The 26384-nt window shown below is 34.3% G+C and overlaps 1 protein-coding gene across 1 annotated transcript in view; it reads left to right on the forward strand.

Moving 5' to 3' along the window:
- Nucleotides 1–9466: 9466 nt before the first annotated feature.
- The window catches only part of LOC114319513 (folate-sensitive fragile site protein), an 87915-nt gene continuing 70997 nt past the window's right edge, over nucleotides 9467–26384 (forward strand). Inside the window, exons 1-2 of the mRNA XM_082869119.1 lie at nucleotides 9467–9633; nucleotides 9712–9779. Coding sequence (XP_082725245.1) covers nucleotides 9578–9633; nucleotides 9712–9779 — 124 coding nt within the window. The 5' untranslated portion in view covers nucleotides 9467–9577. The remainder of the gene's footprint in view (nucleotides 9634–9711; nucleotides 9780–26384) is intronic.

Here is a 26384-nt window from a genome sequence, read left to right on the forward strand (position 1 = left end):
AGTCAAACTATTAAAATCTTCAAATGGTAGAAGAACTATGTGATTTTAACTAAATTTTTGTAATAGACATTTTCAATCAAGTAGAGAATAAAAAACATAGGCCTATGTGGTATAGTTAAATGTTTTTGCATTGTCATTTAGTTTAATTTATTTGTTTAGTATGTTAGTTGTAAATTTTGGAGGGCCTATCAAACAATTACAATATATAAAGAATTACAAAATAGAAATGATCTATTACAAATATGTAAATAAAAAATTATCTATTTAAATGTACGACCCTGTTTACAAATAATGAATTACAAAAGAAAAGAAAATTATCTATTACAAATAAAGAATTAAAAAATGATCTATTACAATATGTAAGTCATACATAGTCTTCATCGACCAACTCGTGCCGGACATGTTCGCCTGTCATGATCTGTCTGCTGGCACTGACTGTAACGAGCGGTGAAACGCCTATCTGATATGTCCATCTTATTCAGAATACGAGACATAGATGCACGACCCCGTTTAACTTCTCGCAGACGCAGTACATTAGGCATTAAGGTCCACTGCGGATCAGCCCAATAATCTTGATGCGGTATTGGATTGAATTTAGTTTCCCAAACCCTCATGTATACAGGAAGCCTATATACTAGATCAACGTACTTGAATGGATTGTCACCGCATTCAGACATTACAGCGAGCATATGAGAACATGGATAGTGTCGTATCTCATATTTCCCACAACTGCACGTTGGTTGATTCATCTGCACAATTTGTGTATTGCGACCTCGTCCATGGCGAAAAGATGTTTGCACCTCAAACACGCGGTGTGGCCTATCAGAAAATTGTAATAGAAATTAATCAAGTTCATGTTTTTAGGTGTACTTAACTTGACAACATAATAACAACAATTTAGTTTATATTACAAACTAACCTGTCATATGATATCAACCTAAAAGTATTTGCCCTTGCACTGCCATCCTCAATAGTTTTTGCATATCTCTAGGGTACTAAAACTCATTTCGTACATCTATTTCAGCTTGGGCTCCCATCTCGTCAAAATATTTTACGAGCCGCCGAAATGTAAATTCAACCATAGCTGAGATAGGTAAGTTCCTTGCACCTTTCAAGACGCTATTGAAGCACTCTGCATCATTGCTGGTCAATACCCCCCACCGATGTCCACCGTCATACGAAAGGGCCCACTCCTCAGGATTCATCTTGTAAACCCAATTGATGGCTTCTTGGTCAATAGCCTGTATTTGTTGTAAGTAACCATTACACTTCCGTCGTTGATGAGCACTCCCTGCTTTCCATAGAAGTTGTTTGAGCTCCTTATTTTTGAACTTAGTGTTGAAGTTACTACAAACATGTCGAAGGCAGTGCCGATGATATCCAACAAATTGGAGCGAGGGATTCAGCCAATGCCGCCTCACAGCAGCTAAAATACTCTCAGCTCGATCAGATATCAAAGTCACTCCCTGTCGATCCATGACAATATGTTCCTTGATATTTGCAATGAAGAACGACCAAGACTCCAAACTCTCCCTATCGATGATAGCGAATGCAAGCGGTAATATTTTGCCATTGGCAGTGACAATCGTTGCTACAAGCACCACACTAGTGTATTTCCCGTATAAGAGCGTATCATCTATGGTTATAACAGGCCTACAATGTCTGAATCCATCGATGACGGGTTTGAAAGACCAGAAAACAAAGTGGAAGACGGGCATAATGGTTGTACTTCCGATATATTTGTGCTTCCATTGCACGATGGTGCCAGGATTAGATGTTTGTAATGCATACATGAATTTAGGCAACATCCTATATAATTCATCCCAATCCCCGAATACCATTCTAATTGCCTTTGCCCTTGCATGCCACGCCTTCTTGTATGATATACTATAGTTCATATCTTCGATGACATTCTTAATGGGCATATCAGGTTCATTCTGCATACGACAAACAAATTATTTTGGTGTGAACACTTTAAACAAACAAATATGTATATAAATGTAAACATTTATTTTGTATACTCACCGCAACTTGTCCCAAAAGATGAGAAGCAATGTAACTGGAGCTAATATTTGTGTGGTCCCTGTTCATTCGTGGGTATAAACAATGGTGAGGACCCCTATACTGCTTTATTTCAAAAAGACCATGTTTCCTACTGAGAGATGCACGCAACCACCATCTACAATCGTGTTTGCAAGCACACACCCAAACGTCTCGCTTGGAGGTTACGACTTTATACTCTTGATTATTTGTTGCATGGTACAATTTCACAGCATGTATCAGTTGCTTCTTATCAACAAAAACCATCCCTTTGTCCAACTCTGGATTTTCAGCATTCCAGATTCGGTTACGGGGAACGACATCGCGGTTACTAATGTCCAAATCACAACCTATGTGAATGTTTTCATAAAAAGGGATTTCAGGTCTAGGTGGAATGGGGGCATTCTGAATATCAACGGGAGCGTCGGCATCATCTTCTTCATCATCATCATCATCTGATCCACCCAATAAATTTTCTTCATCACACATTTCATTCTCATCGTTGTCTAGGGCAACATCAGGACCGTACATGTCAATGTCAGCAAACTGCACAGAATTAACCGTTTCAGCCATATTACCAGCAACTTCAACTGGAGTGGTATGATGACTGTAGGTGGGCACATCTTCGGTGTTATTGTGAAATTCAGTCTCGTATCGACCACGTGAACTTGATTCTCCACCATGGCCATGAAATGTCTGTTGTGTGTAGCCAGCTGCATAACATTCATTCGATTCATACATAGGAGACTGAAACGCTGTCGTGTCAATCCCATGTGTCAGCAATGTAGTGAACAGATGAGAATCCATCTGTGTTATATTCAGAAGATTTTGTACAACCTGTTTCTCAATGTACACTTCCAAACAATTTGGTGGTTGGAAACTTCCACCGATAGTCAATACGGTGTTCAACGCCTCATCGTCATTGATCGGTAATATTTTGTATTTGCTGGTTGCTTGCCACTGGCGATAAGGATATCTGCATTTGAAGATCAATCGGACTGTTTCCCCGTAACTTGCCACCTTGGACATAAACATCTCCTCCAAATTGCTAAGTATGGTGCCAAGTTGCACCCCATATATCCCTTTCGGCTCAGCATCATATGATGCACCTTCATCGGGATCCCGAATTATGTTTCCCCCCCAGTAGAAGATAATTGGAACAGTTGCCATATACTTGCTTCAATGAAACAGTAAACATTAAAATATGGGCAATATACATATATCGAAACAATGTCCATATAACCACAAGCATTATTATCAGCATAATAAAACAACCTTTACCATTGCGGCAAGGGTCTCCCTATTACAATATGATCAATTTTTAAAAGGCATTCACTGAAAATAAATAAATAAATAAATAATAATAACTCTACAGAATCGTTAATTTACGCAACGATTTAATCGTACTTTGTATTCATCGGGATCCCGAATTAGTGCTTTGTATTCATAAAAGATGTGAGTCTAGGTATAGGGCTTGTAAAATGTTTACCTTAAAAAAGGTTCATGTTTCTTTAATGGTAAATGAAAAACATTTAAAAACTTAAGAGATGAATATGATAGTGTAGATGAAACCAGAGAATATAGGTTTATCGTTGACTAAGGGAGATTGAGGTGGAATTTGCACTGAAGAAGATGAAATCAGGTAATTTATTAGGATAAGATTGTTTCCCTATTGAGGGTTTGGAAATGTTTAGATAAGGAGGAGTTTGTCTTGATTGAAAAAATTCTTTAATAAGATTCTAATGAGTACAAAAATGTTTGATGAGTGGAGAAAAAGTATTTTAGTACTTTATTTATAAAAATAATGGAGAGTTGAGTTCATACCCTTATTTGCCTTCGTCATGGATGAGTTCATACTTGGGAGAATATCTCATGGTGTGGGTTATTCATTGATGATATTGTTCTAGTTAATGAAACTAAGGAAGGAAACAACAAAAATGTAATAATGACTTATAATTATATAAATCAAAATAAAATTTATAAAAACATAATGTTCAGATTTTCCTTTTCGATGGTGGCGGACAGCCACAAAGCGGAAGTGACGATAAACCACTTCGTTTAATACCCATTTCAAAAACTTTTTCTAATTTTCTTAAGTTTTGTGAGGAAATTTTAATTTCTACTATAATGCTATTATATGTATTACAAATTCAGGTCATTAAATTTTTTAAAATTTCTATGACAAGATTATAAAATTAAATGTTAGTATTTTATGATGAAATTTCTTCAAATTATTCTAATATCAAAGTTAATATTTTTTATAAAAATTATTAATTTTATTGAATGTATATTAAAGATAATACATGATATAGCGGTTTGGTTTTATTTTTTTAATTATATTTTGATTTTTTTGAAAAAATATAAATAAATTTGACAAAAATAAATTGTTTGGTTTGATTTGCAAATGGTTGTGAAAGAATGTGGCACCTCCCAAAATTACACTTTTTTGGTTGGTTAGCTTGGAGGGGCAGAGTGCAAAATGATCTTACATACAATTTACAAGTGAGTATGTGGTTATATGCAGACACCTGCAACAAGCTATGTCCTAAAGTATGGATTTCGATAGTTAACAACTAAGTGGAAACCTTTAGCTAAACCCAAATGAAAATAAATTCTAAGAATTTGTAATCATATTCTTGGTGTCTGACCCCAAATATAGTGAAATAAACCAAACAAAACTATACAAAAATATTATTATTTGAATAAAATAGAGTCAAAATTAAATATTTTGAGAGAACATGATATTTTCATTTATTATTTTGAAGTCAATAAAAATATTTATTTTTTTAATAAACTAGAGTCAAAATTAAATGTTTTGAGAGAACATGATCTTTTCATTTATTATTTTGAAGTCAATAAAAAAATGTTTTATTTAATAAAATAGAGTCAAAATTAAATATTTGAGAGAACATAATATGAATTTGAATGAGGAAAAATTCCAATTCATGAGTAACATAATATGAATTATCGGTTTATGAGTAACATAACTAATAGTTTGTTTGATATTTTTTTAATGAGGCAAAATTATTAGGTACTCTTGGAAAGTCATGCGTTTATGTTTTTCAGTAATCATCCATTGCCTTTAAGTAAAAATTGATTTATTGACCTCTTAATTTATAAATAATATGACTAAAAACTTGTTTGATATTATTTTTTTAATGATTTCTTTGACTTTTTTATAAGTTAAAAAAGTTAATATGAAATTGGGTTGCTTTTTATTTTTTATTTTTAACGGGTGATAAACATAATTTTTTTTCTCATGTTAAATTTTTTAAAAATCTATTTTCACAAAATAATGTTTTTTGGGTGAATACAAAATAAGGTAATATTCCTTACAGTGTACAATAATATCTATACAAGTGATTGGACTTACAGATTTTCGTAAGTCAGTATTATTTGGGTCAGTGGCAAATCGAAAATGAAATTTACCTACTTAGTTCTAGATTATGCCAACCAATTGATGTACAAACTGAATAAAAAATTCAATATACAACCATAAAGTGAACAATTCATGCTATGTATATTAGTAATTATGTGTAACAAATAAAGAATACTCTAACTGTATATATGATTAAAGCAAATTGACTTTAACACATCAACTTCATATATAACATATACAAAATGAAAAACAGTATACAAATTCATAAATTTTATAAATTATTCTTAATAATTGATATATCATGTACTAATAAAATTTTTAAAATTAAAGCATGAATTATGTCAATGATGTAATAGGTGTTATACTAGTAGTTAATTTTTTTTTTTATAATACAAATTTATTAATATATATAACATTATCAATTTAAAATAGGGATAATTGGTGAACAGTCCACACTTGGTGAACAGTCCACACTCATGAGGCCATATGTTATTTGGTTCATGAAAAATTCCAAATTCCAATTCAAACAAACTCTTAGTTATGTTACTCATAAATATCTGAATTCATGAATTTCATAAAATGATTTTCAATTTTCAAGACTCAATTATATGAATTTCATAATATGACATTAACAATTATCAATTATATGAATTTCAATTTTTTTAATTTTATTCTTAGTTAAAAAAAAATTACTTTTAAAACCCTAATTTCAAAACCTAATTTCCTTTTAATTCCTCTTAACAAGCAACAAATAAAATTTCCATTTCAACAAATATAGGTTGATAAATTTTTTAGTTTATGTGGGGTTAAAATTTCCTCTTAACCTAATTTCCTCTTAACCCCGTATTTTTTAAAATTTTGAAATGTTAAAATTTCCATTTCAACAAATCAAAACCTAATTTCCTCTTAACCCCATATTTTTTAGTTTATGTTTTTAAATTTTTTAAAACATTTTGTTCAAACCGTTTATAATTTATGTTTTTTTAAAAATAAACAAAAATCAGTTTATAAAATTTTTGTAAACATAAATAAAAAACGTAAACGTTATCAAACGCTATCTTAATTTTCTACAAACCAAAAAAAGTGACTAAAAATTATGTTCCCAAAAGAGGCCAAATAGTGGCCAAAGAGTGGAGTTGAACATTGTGAAAAAACACAAGATCACAAGAGTAGGCAAATAGTGGAGTTGAACATTGTGAAAAAAACAAGATCACAAGAGTAGGCAAAGAGTTGAACATTGTGAAAAAAAACAAAAATTAAAAAGTTCTCTTCTTTCATCTTTTAAAAAATAGAAGAAACAAACAGATACTGTAGATCAAGAATTTGCATAGATTTGAACATTCACAAAAAAGAAATCAAAAAGTAATATTATTTTCATCCTTTTAAAAAAATAAAAAAATAGACGAAACAGAGATTGTGGATCAAAGCATGCATGAAAAAGTTAAAGATTTTTAACCCCACCACCCACCACACCATGTGCTTGGGCAAGCATAATGACAATCTCCACATTATATTACCTCAAATAGAACCCACATAGCTCCTTCATTAGTTTAATCTAATATTTGCATATTATAGTTTAAACTATACTTCATTTTTGGTTTTACTTTGATCTAACTTATTTTTGTGAACAATTCATATTGATGTACAAACTGAATAAAAAATTCAATATACAACCATAAAGTGAACAATTCATGCTATGTATATTAGTAATTATGTGTAACAAATAAAGAATACTCTAACTGTATATATGATTAAAGCAAATTGACTTTAACACATCAACTTCATATATAACATATACAAAATGAAAAACATTATACAAATTCATAAATTTTATAAATTATTCTTAATAATTGATATATCATGTACTAATAAAATTTTTAAAATTAAAGCATGAATTATGTCAATGATGTAATAGGTGTTATACTAGTAGTTAATTTTTTTTTATAATACAAATTTATTAATATATATAACATTATCAATTTAAAATAGGGATAATTGGTGAACAGTCCACACTCATGGGGCCATATGTTATTTGGTTCATGAAAAATTCCAAATTCCAATTCAAACAAACTCTTAGTTATGTTACTCATAAATATCTGAATTCATGAATTTCATAAAATGATTTTCAATTTTCAATTCTCAATTATATGAATTTCATAATATGACATTAACAATTATCAATTATATGAATTTCAATTTTTTTAATTTTATTCTTAGTTAAAAAAAATTACTTTTAAAACCCTAATTTCAAAACCTAATTTCCTTTTAATTCCTCTTAACAAGTAACAAATAAAATTTCCATTTCAACAAATATAGGTTGATAATTTTTTTTGTTTATGTGGGGTTAAAATTTCCTCTTAACCTGATTTCCTCTTAACCCCATATTTTTTAAAATTTCATTCCTCTTAACCTAATTTTTTTAAAATTCAAACAACAAATAAAAAATATGGGGTTAAAATTTCCATTTCAACAAATATACACAATTCAAAATTCCAAAAAAAATATAGACATTTTGATTCACAAGCATAATTTCAAAATTCCAATTTCTGCTTTCAAATATCAAAATATAGACATTTCATAATTCCAATTCAACAAATATAGGTGAAGAAGATGATTTTGTGTATAGATCAAATATAGACATTTAGCTCAAAATGTCTATATTCCAATTCAACAAGTATGGCATCTAGCTCAAATATAGGTGAACAAATATTGGTGAAGAAGATGTCTATATTTTTCTTCAGAAGATGATTTCGAAATATAGACATTTCAAATTATTCACAAACATAATTTCTGATTTCTAATTCAGAAGCAAAATTCCAAACCCTAACATTTTCATAACACTGATAAAAAACCCTAACACATTACAACCAACACATTTAATAATTGACATTTAAAACCCTAACATTCACATTTTCACAAACACACATTTACAAACATACATTCACAAACACAATAAATAAATACATAAAATTCAAAAAAAAAGACAGAGCCATACCACGGAGACAGAGACAGAGACAGAGAGTGAGAGCAGCGGGAGAGCGAGAGCGACAGTGTGAGAGTTGAGCGGAGGGAGATCGAGAGAGAGAGAGATCGAGAGCAGAGGGAGATCGAGAGCTGAGGGTGAGAGAGCAGAGGAGATCGAGAGCTGAGTGTGAGAAGTGTAAAAAACGTGGCTTGGGTGTGTTTTATTGTGTCTGAAAGCGCTATTAGAAATGACGAGTTTGTAAGTGCACAGTGAAGGCGCTATTCGGAATAGCGTTTTCTTCACAAACCATTTGCAACAGTGAAGACGCTATTCGAAATAGCATTTTCTTCACAAACCAAATGAAGCTATTTGCAACAGTTAAGGCGCTATTCGGAATAGCGTTTTCTTCACAAAATGAAGCGCTATTTGCAACAACGTTTTCTTAATCAAACTCGCGAATTGGAATAGCGATTACACTGTTCATCAACTTTCGACCTCCTCACAGTGAAAGCGCGAATGGGAATGGCGCTTCAGCTTATTTTGGGAAATTCGTCAGAAGTTGGCCTAGTTTGGAAAATAAAATGCAAAATAGGCTTATTTTGGGAAAAAGCCCTATGTACTGAGCAACAGTGGTGCAGCCTTGGCATTAGTCTACCGCATTTTTGTCAAATTATTCACTTTTAATTATTTATATTATTTTTTTCACAAATTTTTTTTTGATAAAAAATCAAAATGTTCATCCTAAATATATTAATCTTTTTATATTGGCTTCGTTTGGGAAGTTACTATTTTAGTAGGCTATTTTAGTTTTTGACTATTTTAGTAGGCTAAAATTTTTGTGTTTGGGAAGATGATTGGATTTTTTTATGGTTAGATGTGATGTTTGTGAGAGAAAAAGTGAAATGATTATGAGTTTGATGTGATATTTTGTCTTATTAATCATTTTAGCATATTTTATCTTTTTGTGAATTTTAACCTAAATTAGGCTATTTTTTTTTTTCCCAAACACCCCCATTATATTTCAGTCAAAAATACAAAAGGAAATTACTAAAGAAGACCTGCTTCCAAACTTGGCCTAATTCAATATATGAGTATTAATTTTCTTCGAAGTTTTCCTTTATTTTTTGTGCGCAAATTTGAAGGTTGTTCATACCAGCAGGGATTTTAGGTTTTTACGTGTTCACAACCAGGAAATGGCGTCTTTTAGGTCTCTCAAGTCTGCAATCTTTGACAGAGAAGAGAGAAAACAGTGCGTTTTTATTTCCTTTATCTCTCTCCCTCTCCTTTTATACTCCATGTGGTGTCCTCACAAGTTTTCTGTTTGCAGGCAGTACCAGGCTCACATACGAGGACTTAACGCTTACGATCGGCACAAGAAATTTTTAAATGATTACGGTTAGTTAGTTTATATTCGTTTTTCTCTTCAATTTATCTTTCTTTATTTATTTATTTATTTATTTTTATTTTTTTAAGTTTTATGCTCAAATCAAATGATTCCTTACATTCATGTTATATTTCTGTTTTTCTTGTAGTTCTTATACATCAATTATGCGTTCCCAATTGATTCAGTTGGTTTGTGATTTTATTGTTAGTGTTTATGTTACCATCCTATTATTGTCCCACATTGCTAAAGCAAGAGCTTGACGATATGAATATAAGTCCCTTGGGCACCCTCCCTTTGCACGCCGAAACCAATTTTCAAGCCCGAGTTTGTCCCAAGAGGTTTGAATAATCTGGTATAAGAGTTAGCCGCGGAGTATGGTATCAGACTTAGACCTCGTTTGGCAACATTACTTTTTAGCCTAAAAGTCTAAAAGTCCAAAAAAACAATAAAAAAACTAACAATTTATATCAAAAAGTCAAAGATTTTATTTTCTTTCTACTTTTTACATATCTTTTCGTAACAAACCAAAAAATCATTCCAAACATACAGTTTTTTTTTATCTCATATTTTAGCCAAAAAGTCAAAAAGTTACTGAAATAGCCTGTTTCCAAATGAGGCCTTAACCTAAGTGAGTATTGGATCAGCTAAGGGGAAGACCTATAGGTTGGATTAATATACGGTTAAGGTGTCCAATATGATAGGCTAGTTCCCTTTGCAAACTGGTTTTTGAGAGTGAGTTCTACTGAAGGGTTTCGTATTAGTTTATTTTGATTTGGGGAAATTTTGACCTATTTTGGGAAGTGGGTTAAAAGTGACTTCTCAGTTTTTAACCCACTTCCCTCTCTCACAAAAAATCCGAAAAAAAGCCAAAAAACAGCTTTTAACCATTTTCCCAAAACATCCTTTTTTGAAATGGTTTAATTTTGAGGTGTTATGAAATTAATGGGTTGGTTGGTATTAATATCCTAAATTTACATGACCAATTGAATGCATTAAACTTTCTCTTTAATCATTTGCCATTAGGAATAGCTTGTGTTCTGGACATATTATGCTCACTGTATTATGGTCATGTATGCTATTGTTTAATAGCTCTTTCCACTGTAAGGCTAAAACCAAGTGAAGTGGGGCATTTCAAGGTTTCTTTTCACAACACTAATTCGGGTTCCATGTCTTGGTGAATTATAATTATCTGGACCAAGAATACCTATAAAAAGAAAAACTTCTGCTTCAAGAAGTAGGCGTATTGCTTTGAAGGTCATTGTTCTTGTTTATGCTAACCTATGTGTGTTTTGACCCCACAAGTTAGTTTGGGGTTCTAAACCTTTCTAATATTCGTAATTCTATCCTGGATTGTGACACTTAGAGGAGGTTAATCCATTGAAATTTGTTCTTAACAAGTAGATTTAGGGTCATTTCTCCTTAGCATTGTTCACCTTCACTTTCTTCTTTATTTATTTGTTTTGTTGGGGGGAGGAGAGGGGTTTTTGGGGTTTGGGAGTCTTGCTAGAGATGGGGTTGAGTAGGACTGTAGGACAACTCCTTGCAAGGACAAAGGCAAGTGGTGATGTAGGACAACTTGCTTGGTTTTTAAACAGAAGTTATTTAAGGGCGCAAATAGTTAGTAATTTAGGGTTTGAATGGTTAAATTGAAGGCTAATAAGTAGGGGAAAGAATTAGGGTCGATTTGGAGGTGATATGATTGGGTTTTGGGGCTGAAAGTGGAGTTCTAGTTGGCTGTTAATACTAACCCGAGAATAGTATATAGGGTATGTGCACAAAGAAGAAGAAAGAGAACAAGAAGAAGAAGAAGAGAGAGAGAGAGAAAGAGAAAGAGAAAGAGGTGCTTTGGCCCCGCAAGGGTTAGGCCAACCACACACAAACACAATCTCATATTCTCATAATATCAACTCTTCTTTTGAATCATTGAGATTATGCACATATTTATAGACTAAAGCCTCCTAATTCTATAAGGACTAGAAATCAAATTTAGAAATTAAGAATATTTGGCAACTATGAATATTCTAGACCAACTATGACTATGACGCCCAATTCTACTTCAATCATAATAGGAAATTTTGATGACTTCTAATTATATTCCAACATCAAAATAGGAAACTTACCTTTTTTGACAACTAAGATTATTTTAGACATAATAAAACATACATATAATGACCTGTTTAATAACTTGACCCAAAATAAAGCCCATGGGCGACCCCTACAACCTATGTCCAACAATTATTGAAATTATTTTAATGCTCTTAGTACTAAAAACTACTATCAAGCATGAACACCTCCCCAAGGCTTGCGTATTAGTGTCGGACACGGACACGCGTTGGACACGTGTCCGACACTCTCCCTAAGGTGTCCCTCCTTTTTTTTTTTGAATTTTTTGCAGTCGGACATGTTTTGGACACGCTTGGGCATGTTTTGGACACTGTTGGGTACAAAACGTAATTTCTGAAACTTCTAAATAGGGCCAAACTGTAAAAAAACAAAAATTAAAAAAGAAGAGAGAAGAGAAAATCGAATCGAAGAAGGATAAGAGAACAATAGAGGAGAGAAAGAGGGTGAAGAAGAATTTGAACCTGTTGAAGCTCAAGAGGATAAAGAACCAGTTGAAGCCTAGATCGAGGTATGTCCTTCATTCTTCTTCTTTGCTTCGTTCTTCTTCTTCTTTCTTCAGTTCGCAAGTCGTCTCTCTATCTGTGTCCTTCGGCTCTCTCTCTCTCTCGCACTTCGTCTCCTTTCTCTCTCTCTCTCTCGCTTTTTCGGTCTTCTCTCTCTCTCTCTCTGTTTTCGTCTCTCTCCTCCCCTGTTTTCTTTGTATCTGTTTTGTGTTTATATATATATATATATATATTTTATCCTCTCTTATGAGAGTTCAAAAATATCTTTTTTTTTTTTTTAATTTTTTATTTATTTTTCTTCTCTCTCTGATGAGAGATTGAAAATATTTTTTTTATTTTTTTTATTTTATAACAAAAATCTTATTTTTTCTTTATTTATATCTAAGCCCATCTTTTTTTCCCTCTTTTAATTTTTTCTATTTGTTTGGTATTCTTGTTTGTTTAACCTTTATATAGAACTAATTATTTTTATTTGTTAGAAAAAATTAATTTATTGGATGTGTTTATTAATTTTATTGAATGTGTTTGTTAATTATATTGTTATTGTAATTTCATAGGAATTTTTTATTGCTTTTGATGTTAAAGTAGTGAAATGTATGTTTCTTTTAATTTTTTTTAGTATTATTTTGCATGTTTAATTACCTTCTAATGAACTCTCTCTCTCTCTCTCTCTCTTAGACATATAATAAATAAATAAATAAAATTATGTATATATTGAACATGTCCCCAGCGTGTCGTGTCTCCAGTTTTTTAAAAATTTCTGTGTCCGTGTCCATGCCTCAGACTACTATAATTAGAATAAATACAAATAACGACTCAAAATTATTCTAAAGTTCAATCCATGATGTCCTAAATGTGCTCCATGTGAAATTTTAGATTTGTCCATTTTTTCTCCCTATGATCTTCATAAATTTTAAGGGAGTTCCACTTTTTTTGTTAGTTAGAGATTGGTTGGCGGTGTGTGATATATAGGTTTTTGCTTGTGATTAGCTTGTTAGGGATTTCATTTTTTGTATTTTCATTGTCCTTTTGTATGAGGATGCCTCATCCTCGCTTCTTTTTTTTGATTATCAATTAAGTTTTTTTGTTGTTGATCAAAAAAAAAAAAAAAAAAAAAAAGAGTTAAAAAGAAAAGGAGATACATGATTTGTGATGCACAACATTTTTGTCCAAGAATTTTGTGGAATTTCAATAATTCTCTCATACTAGGTGTTAATTCCGTCCTATCACGTGCTTCTCGTGTAGAGCTAGCGAGGAATGATGGAGGCTTCAAGTTGGCTTCTGAACACATGAGCTGGCTTTATTCTGTTGAACATGTATTATCCTGAGAATAGGTCAAGAGAACCTTAAGGGTTCCATCCCCTTGGAGTTGTTGAAAATTCAGTTAAGGGTCTTTTGATTTGAGCAAGTAGAAGACATTTTATGGATTTTATATTGTAGTTGTTTTGTTTTCATTGAGTACAATTCATTGGCCTTCTAAGTTGTCATAGGGATATTTAACAGTTAGTCCAATTTTGATTTGTTAAGCAGTTGTTATTTGGTAGGTAACTTAGGGAAACTCGAACTTGAGTCTCTTTATAGGGGGTAATGCGGACTAAGTCGTTGGGGTTCCACTAGGTAAGGAGTTGTTCTTAACCTAACTCTACTCATTTGTTTTGTCATTGGGGGTGTGAAGTTGCTATGCTCTTATATAATGAAAAATGTAGCTAGCAAGGTAGTCTTTTTAATATAGATTCCTAATTATTTCTGACAAATTTTTATGTGTTTAGAGGTATTTTGTTCACTTGGAACAAGTTTGATTGTGAGCTGAATTTTTTCTCACTCAAGTGGCTCTTCAGCCCTTCCCCTCTTCTTCAAGAAGACATATGTCACGCCCCAAAATTCGAGACTGTTAAAGGAATGTATAAAATACAATTCATATAGGATAGATAACCTAAATATTTTAATATACACATATAAGCAGAGTTATAGCATAGATAATTCATTTGTATTCCGCTATAGGATTACAAAACATTGTCAAACCAAAAGACAAAAGAAAAGAAAAGAAAAAAAAAAAAAAACTACTAATCTAAATCTTCAAGTAAACCACGACTCCAACACTTCATCTTGATTGCCTTTGGGATAACCTTCACCATTGTAAATTGCTTCTTCCTCACCTGGCATGACACGCCATGAACTTGGAATGCCAAGTAAAAACACACACGCCCCCCATATCTTCTATCAACCAATTAACCATACACAGAATAAATCGGGTAACATAACATACAATCTTACACTAAGGTTCTATGAATTAGTAGTTAAACTAGATATCTAGAATCTCCCAAAGAGATCCTTCTACCCAACCACAAGGTGTGCAAGCTGTCACCTTCTTTTGGTAGCAATCAATCTCTACTCGGTGGGCGGATAACCGATCCATACCCAAGATTATGTCAAAATCGGACTTGTTCATGACCCAAATGTCGCAACTCAAGTGTAACCTTGACACTTCTAATTCACACCCTCGACAGATTAATCCTACCCTAATACTTTTTCCCAAGGGTGATGCAACATGTAAAGTAGTTTCTAAAGGTTCACATTCAAGACCTAACGATTTAACACATGATGTTGATATAAAAGAATGTGATGTGCCAGAATCAAATAGAATGTGAACCCAAGGATTATAGAGTGCAATGTTACCTCTAATTACTGACTGGTCTTCATCCCCTTCCTCTTGGAGAGCAAAAATTCTGCTTGTGGCTTTTTGATTGCCTGTTGGTCCGACCTTTCAGTTTCCTCTTGTTGCCCCTCCTGACTTGTTCGTCCATGGCCTTTGTCTGCCAACAACTTGAGCATTTGCGCCAGAACCCCCTGCTTAATTTCCTATCCTAGTAAGTTGGGGACATTCCGATTTCTTGTGCCCTATCTGATGACAGTGAAAGCATTGGATTTGTGTAACAGGCTTGGTTTGTAAACTTCCTTTCTGGCTTTGTTGTTACGGCTGTTGCAATGGTCTGGTGTATGGTGTCCGTATCACATATCTTCGGTCATTTCTTCTTGGTTCTACAAAGGACTGACCCCCTTTCTACGTCTTCGTCATCTAGGTCCTTTTTGAGTCTGCCCACTCCATTTCTGCATCCAATGTCGTATCCACCACATCAGCAAATGTAGAAAGGCGTAAGGGTAACACTTTATCTCTGATGATAGGGGCTAAACCCCACTTGAATTTTCGTGTTTTCTCTCCTTTGTCTGCGACGTATCAGGCTGCGTATCGTGCCAGTTTTTCAAACTTGGCCACATACCGAGTCACTGTCATCTCAACCTGTTTCAAAGTTTGAAATTGCCAAATTCGCGCCTACCTAACTGAATTTGGGGAATACTTTCTTAGAAACAACTCTTTGAACTGAGCCCAAGTCATGTTTGTCGTGTCCCGAGAATCTTTTATCAAGGACCACCAATGATCCGCTTCTCCTTCTAGTTGGTAAATTGCTAGGGCGATCTTGTCTGTATGCATAGTAATACCCATGGTTTCCAATATCTTTTCTATTTGACGGATTGAGCTCTCAGCGATTCTTGGGTTAGGTTCACCTGTGAACACCTGTGGCCTTTGCTTTCTGAACTCAGATAACAAATATATCCGCTCATTTGGTTGCGTTCTTCTAAGCCTTCCTAACTCTTTAAGAATTCTAGTTTCTGACTGGTCTTGGTAACTCCTCAGCAAGTATAGGTGCAAGTCCACTGCGATTAACGCCTTGATTGCAAGTTGGACGTCCGCGTCAGTGTCTTACTTGATCGTTTGCTTCTACATTGTCCGCCATCTGCCAAGTATGTGGGTAATATGAGCTTAAGGTTGTTGTGAAGGCGATGAGGTATTCAATAAGTAGGCTAATTTAATGTGGTTTGAGGTGTAATTTTTCTAAATGGACAATGCAATTAACGCAAGCAAAATAAAATAAAATAAAATAAAATACACTAGAATAACCAACTAGATATTCTATATATATATAACGACTTCTTACAAAAAGGTTACACTATTTAGGTTAGTGTGTATACACCAAAACAAAACACGCTGCAACCACACAAAACAGTATGTACAAAAGTACACAAAGGTTCGTCCAATGACTACTACAATCCTAAGTCAAACGATTCCTCTGGGTCTTCTTCGGGATCCTCATAAGGGTCCTCGAGTGGTAAAGGAGCATATGCTGAGGAGGCTGGAAATTGCTGAGCTGGTGCAGGGGAGTACTCTGATTACACCTCTATAGGGAACGCAGGGGAAGCTTCGGGAAGTACTGAGATAAATGGAACCTCTAACTCAGGATGATGAGAGCCATGACTCTCTGGTCCAATGCGACGCATCACCAGATGCGGATCCTCAGCCAATACCTATTGCCTAAGCTCGGCAAAAGTTTGATCATTCCACTCCATCTGTAGAGCGAACCTAAGTTCCCGGTATTTGCACTGGAGGCGCTGGCGTACCAACGCTCGTCTTCACTATGTGGTGTGGTATGAAAAGTCCTCCTCCGTCTTCCGAATAGCTTTCTTTATCACGCGCTCCGCTCCTAATTGACATCGTTGGTTAAGTCTTTGTGGAATAACAGCTACTGCCTGCCTATTCTGGAAACGAAAAACTCCCCAATCATCAATGCTTTTTGACATAGAATCCATCCTACGGTAGGTAAACAAATTTTTTTTTTAGTTCGCTTTTTATATGATATAGTATAATGTATAATGTAGGAGACAAGGATATCTCAAATCACAACTCGACACGTGTGGGTTAAGAGTTGAACCTATGGCTCTGATACCAACTTGTCACGCCCTAAAATTCGAGACTGTAAAAAGAATGTATAAAATACAACTCAAACATGATAGATAACCAAAATATTTTAATATTCGCATATAGGCAGAGTTATAGCATAGACAATTCATTTGTGTTTCGCTATAGGATTACAAAACACTGTCAAACCAAAAGGCAAAAGAAAAGAAAAGAAAAGAAAAAGAACTACTAGTCTAAATCTTCAAGTGAACCACGGCTCTATCACTTCATCTTGATTACCTTCGGGATAACCTTGACCATTGTAAATTGCTTCCTCACCTGGCATGACACGGCATGAGCTTGGAATACCAAGTAAAAACACACACGCCCCCCATATCTTCTATCAACCAATTAACTATACACAGAATAAATCGGGTAACATAACATACAATCTTACGCTAAGGTTCTATGAATTAGTAGTTAGACTAGACATCTAGAATCTCCTAAAGAGATCCTTTTACCCAACCACAAGGTTGAACACCGGACTACTCAAAACTCTCCATTTTGTTGCTTTGCAGACCTTACCACCTATGCCCTCTTCTCGGTTATTTACCGGTCAGCGACATTGATGGATCTCAAAAGGGATGGCCAAACAAGTGGGCTCGCTTACACCCAAATCGTGCCTAGGGCTCGCTTACACCCTGAAACCACTCCATAGAGTCTGAATACATCCGTGTGTCATCCTAGGGGTTCGCTTAGATCGCTTGCGCAAGACTAAACTCATTTGGTATTAATCCCATCATAATTCATGTCATTCATATGTATAAATTATTCCAAAAGACTAGTGTGAACGTCACCCATTGCCAATCCCTTATCATTCCCGTTTATTAGATCTTTTGATGAATAAGGTAGTCACATTCGGTAATATAAAAGAGCACGAGCCAACATAAGAGAGGAAATATAGCCCAAGATAATCATACATAAGTATGGTAAAGCAAGCAAACAACATTAGGAGTGCTTTGAAATACTTAGAGACAAATAACACAATAAGACACAATTTCCAACACTTTTTAGAACTGCAGAATTAAAAAGAATGCTTGGGTAAAAATACTTCTAGGTCATATTAGGGGCTGAAATTGCACAGAAACAATAAACAACTCGTCTATTTTCAGTTCCAATTTTTAGAATTTGCACAGAACATCTAGAAATTCATCTACAAGATCTGTTCGAAAACCTGTCCAGATTTGTTGCCCATTGGGAAAATTAGCTTTCCTCTCAATCTACCCAATGATTTTCACCCAAATAAATTCTGTTGGAAAGAGGACTTAGAATTCTAAATTTTGACAGAAGAACCAACATGAGATGATTTTTCTGGAATTTTATAAAATTACAATAAGTGGACTGTTTTCAAAGACTCTGGATCAGATTTTTAAAACAAAATATCCAAGCCCTAAAAACACGCAATAAGGGGCTAATAAAATTATCACAAGTTCTAAACAAACTAAATGTCCTACATTAAATTCAGATTTGAGAAATAAATAAATTTGATATTTCTTTTCCATTAGAGAAGTTGCAGCCGTGCATAATCTGACAAATTTGCAAGACAAAGCCACTAGATCATACCCACACTTTTGTGCACATCAAAAACCTTATTTACTATTAATATGCAACACAAGAGGGCATCTAGACAATAAATTTGATATTTCTTTTCCATTAGAGAAGTTGCAGCCGTGCATAATCTGACAAATTTGCAAGACAAAGCCACTAGATCATACCTACACTTTCGTACACATCAAAAACCTTATTTACTATTAATATGCAACACAAGAGGGCATCTAGACAATAAGATGAGATGGGTGAAAGAATTGGAGAAGACAAGGGAGAGATGTGTTCTTACCTTGACTCAAGAAAGCACCTTTACTTTCTTTTTTTTTGGTTTTTTGTCTTCTTCTCTACTTCCCCCTAGTCACACTCTCCTTCTCTCACCCTCTCCTTGGTTGATGAGATGTGTGTGTAAGGAATTGAGGCAATGCTCTCAATTTATAGGAAATGAGCCTCTAGCTTAATGACTAAGGAAGGAAATAAATATCTAGATATTTTTCTCAACTAATTTTCTGCAAAATAATGGGTATGTTTGGTTTGTGTTTGAGAGATGTGTTTTAGAGATAAAAAGTACGAAAACATGTTTGGTTTGGTTTTTTTTAAAAGATGTTTTGGAAAATTATTTTGAGATAGAGTTTTGGAAAAAGTGATTGATTTGATGTGTGTGAGAGAGAGATTTGTTTGGAAAACTTGTTTGGTTTACAAGTTTTGAAAAAATTTTTTGGGAAAATTTGTTTGGTTTGGTTATTTTTGAAAACTTATTTGTAGAGAAAATTTCCCAAATTTTTTTCAGAAAATCAAACCAAACGAGCCCAATATTTGCTCAAATAAATAATAAAGATTCAAATAACTAATAAATATGCTAAAAAAATAAAATGTATGAATTAATTTAGAAACTAGGAGGTAAATTAAATAAAAACCAAGTTTTAGGGTATTTCCACTTATAAAGTGGTGTTCTAAGATTTAATTATAATAATATACGAAAAAATTATTCTTCATTGGGCTATTTTGCCGACTTTTACAAAGCTAGGGGCTAAAATGCTATTAACCTAGGACTCATGGTTTCATGTGTAATTACCAAGAATTAGGGTCTCTACAACATACAAGCCCTGAACCATAATATCAAAACTACCACTAACCCCCCTTGAGCTTGCTAAGAAACCAAACCCCAGTCCTTTTTTGTAATACTACCCTATGCAACTGTGGTCGAGACGATAGGTTGGACAATCAATCCTCCTGTCCTCCCCCTCTGCTCTCCTCCTAGATTCATTCCCATTTTGTATGATGTCTATGGTCTTCCACACGATTTGCAGAATTCTCCTCTTCATCTTCTCAAGGCTTCCAAGTATATCTATCTGGCAATGCTCCACTGAGAATGCACGACTGGAACGAAAAATTTGATAGGTGCCAATTTGTTTGGGTTCAGTTTCAAGAGTAAGATATGATAATACAGAAGAATCTCATCATTGTCACTTTTACTAGTGTAAGTGGTACTCAATTCCTAGTCTGCTATCAAATTTTATTTTCATCGAATTTTCAGATTTTTCTGTAGCTATAGTGTAGGTTCTGGGTTCAAAGGGTGGAAGATTGGTTTTAAGGTGAATAGTTAAAGGATTGGAATTATGGGTTGATTTTTAAAGTGATTGGTTGCTGGAATTGTGGAGGTATAACTGGAAATTCTCTACAGCAACTAATAATAGTTGTGGGTTGTTAAATTGAAGGCAAAGAGTACAAGAAAGGGTTAGGGATGACTTGGTAATTGCACCTACAATTCCTTCAAACCCTAAGTTTATATTGCAAGAAAAATTTTATGAAGCTTCAAACTACCAATGTTCTCAAAATGCAACAACCCTGAATAGACTACATGTACTTTTGTAAACTGTTGGCTTTCTTATATTTTTACAAGGATTAGGACTTCTAGTAAGAAACTTTTGGGGAGGCTCTATTTACACACCACCTTTCATTTCAAGGCACACCATTAATTAATTTATTTTTTATTACAATTTTAACCTTAGCTAAAATGACTGCAAATGACAAGCTATGATACACACCACTTGTATAATTACTATAAAGGACAATAATGAATATAATACACATCAACAATCTCAAACTTGTTACTTAGGTATCTTGTCTGTTAAGAATCCAAAAACCCTAAAACAAAAACCAAAAACTCTTAAAGAAATAACCACAAATATACATATTATTGAAGATTTTGATTGGATTCAATGAAGGATGCATCTCGCAATATTAATTCGGAAAAACGGAGCAAGGAAAAGGTTATTTTTTTTGTTTTTTTTGTCATTTTCGTTTTCGTTTACTTGCTGAGTGGTAAACCGTTTGTATTAGTTCGGTTATCCAGAGTCGAATAATATATCATTGTTCGACTACCTATAACCGAACAAATTGTAGCTGTTCGGTTTTATACTATCAAACCTAATCCAATTATTCGGTTTTTAAGTATCGAACAAATACCATATGTTCGATTAAAAACAATTGAACAATTTCACTTAATTTGACCCTGCACTGCCGAACACTCATAACTTTTTTTTTTTTTTTTTGGTTTTTCCAGAACTGTGCATCCATGGAATGCAGCAATGTTGGATCTGCGGGTCTTGTTGACTACAGAAGTCAATTTATTACTAATGAGGTAGTCTTATGTCGAAAATTAGTATTTCTTCCTTTTTCTTTTCGCATGTTTAATGACTTTGGTGAATTTGACTTGTAGGTTTTCAAGAGCAAAGAAGAATTGCTCAGTTGGGTACGGGACGTTGGAAGGAAAAATGGGTTTGTGATTGTCATCAAGACATCGGACTATGGTGGTGGTCATAGGACACCAAGGATATATCTTGCCTATGAGAGAAGTGGTCAATACAGAGCTCATAAGAAATTAAAAGGAGATGATTCAAACAAAAAAATTGTGAAGATAACGGGTACAAAGAAATGCGGGTGTCCCTTTGAGTTGAGGGATCGTAAGTTGATGGCTGATGACGATTGGATGGTAGATGTAGCATGTGGAATGCATAACCATGCTCCTGCTATACATTTTGAAGAACATTCATTTGCAGGGAGATTATCTGAGGAGAAAACGTCATTATTAGTGGATATGTCCAAAAGCATGGTCAGACCAAAAGAGATTTTGGTTACCTTGAAACAAAAGGATGCTGTGAATGTAACCACTATGAAAACCATTTACATGTACATCATAGGAATAATGTTATTGAGAAAGCTGGGAGATCACAAATGCAGCCGCTGTTGGGTGAATTAGAAAAGCATAATTACATTGAGCGGGCATAGGTGTGACAACAACACGATGACTGTCACAGACTTGTTTTGGGCACATCCTGTCTGTTTAGATTTGCTCCATTCATTTCCAAAGGTGTTGAACATGGACTGCACATATAAGACAAATCGATATCGTCTTCCTTTTCTTGAGATAGTTGGTGTGATATCCACTGATATGTCATTCTCCGTAGCCTTTGCATATCTCCAATTTGAGCGGATTGATAACTACGTTTGGGTGTTAACTACATTGCGTAGTCTCTTGGATGACATTGCTATTCCTGAGGTGATTGTCACGAACAAGGAGCTTGCTTTGATAAATGCTATTGATAGGGTATTTTCTACATCTCGACATTTATTATGCTGATGGCATATTAGTAGAAATATATTGGCTAAATGCAAGAAAATGTTTAAGAGCAAGGAGGAATGAGACAAGTTCATCTCTTTATGGAATTTCTTAGTACTCTCCTCAACTGAGCTTGAATACAATGAACACCTTGCTAGGCTACTTGCGGATTTTGATACATATCCTGAGGCAGTGCAATTTGTGTCACAAAGTTAATTAATTCCATATAAGGATAAGTTTGTTGCCGGATAGAATTAACCAACTTTGTGACACATATTGCACTGCCTCAAGATATGTATCAAAATCCTCAAGTAGCCTAGCAAGGTGTTCATTGTATTCAAGCTCAGTTAAGGAGAGTACTAAGAAATTCCATAAAGAGATAAACTTGTCCCGTTCCTCCTTACTCTTAAACATTTTCTTGCATTTCGCCAGTACATTTCTACCAATATGCCATCAGCATAATAAATGTCGAGATGCAGAAAATACCCTGTCAATAGCATTCATCAAAGCAAGCTCCCTGTCCGTGACAATCACCTTAGGAATAGCAATGTCATCCAAGAGACTACGCAATGTAGTTAACACCCAAACGTAGTTATCAATCCGCTCAAATTGGAGATATGCAAAGGCTACGGAGAATGACATATCAGTGGATATCACACCAACTATCTCAAGAAAAGGAAGACGATATCGATTTGTCTTATATGTGCAGTCCATGTTCAACACCTTTGGAAATGAATGGAGCAAATCTAAACAGACAGGATGTGCCCAAAACATGTCTGTGACAGTCATCGTGTTGTTGTCACACCTATGCCCGCTCAATGTAATTATGCTTTTCTAATTCACCCAACAGCTGCTGCATTTGTGATCTCCCAGCTTTCTCAATAACATTATTCCTATGACGTACATGTAAATGGTTTTCATAGTGGTTACATTCACAGTATCCTTTTGTTTCAAGGTAACCAAAATCTCTTTTGGTCTGACCATGCTTTTGGACATATCCACTAATAATGACGTTTTCTCCTCAGATAATCTCCCTGCAAATGAATGTTCTTCAAAATGTTTAGCAGGAGCATGGTTATGCATTCCACATGCTACATCTACCATCCAATCATCATCAGCCATCAACTTACGATCCCTCAACTCAAAGGGACACCCGCATTTCTTTGTACCCGTTATCTTCACAATTTTTTTGTTTGAATCATCTCCTTTTAATTTCTTATGAGCTCTGTATTGACCACTTCTCTCACAGGCAAGATATATCCTTGGTGTCCTATGACCACCACCATAGTCCGATGTCTTGATGACAATCACAAACCCATTTTTCCTTCCAACGTCCCGTACCCAACTGAGCAATTCTTCTTTGCTCTTGAAAACCTACCAGTCAAATTCACCAAAGTCATTAAACATGCGAAAAGAAAAAGGAAGAAATACTAATTTTCGACATAAGACTACCTCATTAGTAATAAATTGACTTCTGTAGTCAACAAGACCCGCAGATCCAACATTGCTGCATTCCATGGATGCACAGTTCTGGAAAAACCAAAAAAAAAAAAAAAAAGTTATGAGTGTTCGGCAGTGCAGGGTCAAATTAAGTGAAATTGTTCAATTGTTTTTAATCGAACATATGGTATTTGTTCGATACTTAAAAACCGAATAATTGGATTAGGTTTGATAGTATAAAACCGAACAGCTACAATTTGTTCGGTTGTAGGTAGTCGAACAATGATATATTATTCGACTCTGGATAACCGAACTAATACAAACGGTTTACCACTCAGCAAGTAAACGAAAACGAAAATGACAAAAAAAACAAAAAAAATAACCTTTTCCTTGCTTCGTTTTTCCGAATTAGTATTGCGAGATGCATCCTTCATTGAACCCAATCAAAATCTTCAATAATATGTATATTTGTGGTTATTTCTTTAAGAGTTTTTGGTTTTTGTTTTAGGGTTTTTGGATTCTTAACAGACAAGATACCTAAGTAACAAGTTTGAGATTGTTGATGTGTATTATATTCATTATTGTCCTTTATAGTAATTATACAAGTGGTGTGTATCATAGCTTGTTATTTGTAGTCATTTTAACTAAGGTTAAAATTGTAATAAAAAATAAATTATTTAATGGTGTGCCTTGAGATGAAAGGTGGTGTGTAAATAGAGCCTTCCAAATTTTTGACATGTCAACTATTTATACTTTTCTAAACCTAATTAGATCACTTACAACGACCGAAAAGCATGACCTGTATATGAGCTATGGATCACTTTTACAGTGTCTAGGAATTGCCAAAACCCATTGAATCTTAAAACATTATAAAATATAAATAGAACTACACCTGCAGCGGAGTAACCCAGAACAAAACTTAGAAGAGGATTTGATGCAGGACGGTTAGGGACAGCGCTGTAAAAACTCTAAAGCTGAATTTCTGTGGGTTTCTATGGTGGCTTAAAGCTGAAAATCAATATGAATTTTAGGATTTCAATTGATGAATGGAATGAACTAGGTTTAGGATTGATAAATCGGGTGAAGGAGATCAAAACAAGGGTTGTTATGGCACTGTTATAAGGTGTGAACAGCAACTGTGGAACGGTAACTTGCTGAATTTATTCAGAAAAGAAAGAAGAAAGAAGAAAGAAGAAGAAAAAGTCTAGGCATCAGACCTAGGGTTAGAGTTTTTTTTGGGTAAGTAAGAAATAAAATAAAACAAAAGGATTACACAAATACATGGGGCATGCCTTAGGCCCTAACAAACTATACAACGAGAACAGAGCAACACCCAACAAAACAAAGAAACCAAGCCCTAACCGATACGATACTTGGCCAAGTGTCACACACCGGCTACACGGAAGCCTTGTCAAGAGATTTGCAAGTGTGTGTGGCGCTAGTTAACTCTCTTCACTAGCCCGCCAATAAAGCTCAAAGGGTTTGCAAAGACAAGCAAACAGAATACCGATTAGTTGATAAACCAATAAGTTTGGAGACAAGCCACAAAATAGCAAGCAACAAGCTAAAATTAAAGCAAGCAATACTAGAAAAGTTTTGCACAATTTAAAGGCGAAATGAACTTTTCATTGATCAAAACTAGGCATTACATGAGTTGAACAATGCACCAAAAAAGCTACAAAAGTTGCCTTACCATTGGCTAGGTTGGGGTACTTTAAAGGCGCAAGTGGTCTGGTTCAACACTTGGGTATCCCCTCCTTAATATAGCTTGTTAAGCCTTTTCCTAGCTGGCAAGATGAAACATCCTTTATATTTGAGGAGTCAACTTAGAAAATATGAGGAAGAATAACTCCGAAAATATGAGGAAGAAGGAATATATTTCTGTTATATTCAAAACTTCTTCTTTTACAAGACCAAATGACACTCCTTATATAGGAGATATTACAAACATCATTATAACCCATTATATGCCACTTACATATTATATATTATCACTATCTACCACTATCATATTATATACATGCCACTATCTACCACCAACACCACTATCATATTCTATACATGCCACTATCTACCACAAACACCACTATCATATTCTATACATGCCACTATCTTATTATATGCATCCATTCCGAGGAAATACTTGAGGGCTCCCAGATCCTTAATGTGAAATTCTTTTGCGAGTTTCTCTTTGAGGGCTGCTAACTCTGCTTCATCATTACCAGTTAAAATGATGTCATCAACATAAACAATCAAAATTGCAATTTTACTGTTTTTTGAATGTTTATAAAATATTGTGTGATCTGCTTGACTCTGCGGGAAGCCACAACTGATAACTGCCTTCCCAAAGCGTTCAAACCACGCTCTTGGTGATTGTTTGAGTCCGTATAATGACTTGTTCAATTTGCATACTCTGTCGCTTCCAAGTCTCTGCTCAAATCCCGGCGGTAGGCTCATGAACACCTCCTCTTCAAGATCACCATTGAGAAATGCATTTTTAATGTCAAGTTGATGTAGAGGCTAATCTGAATTTACTGCAAGAGATAACAGTACTCTGATGGAATTTATTTTAGCAACAGGAGCAAACGTC

Source organism: Camellia sinensis, chromosome 5 (assembly GCF_055761805.1).
Source record: "Camellia sinensis isolate YWXY chromosome 5, ASM5576180v1, whole genome shotgun sequence".
Taxonomy (NCBI): domain Eukaryota; kingdom Viridiplantae; phylum Streptophyta; class Magnoliopsida; order Ericales; family Theaceae; genus Camellia; species Camellia sinensis.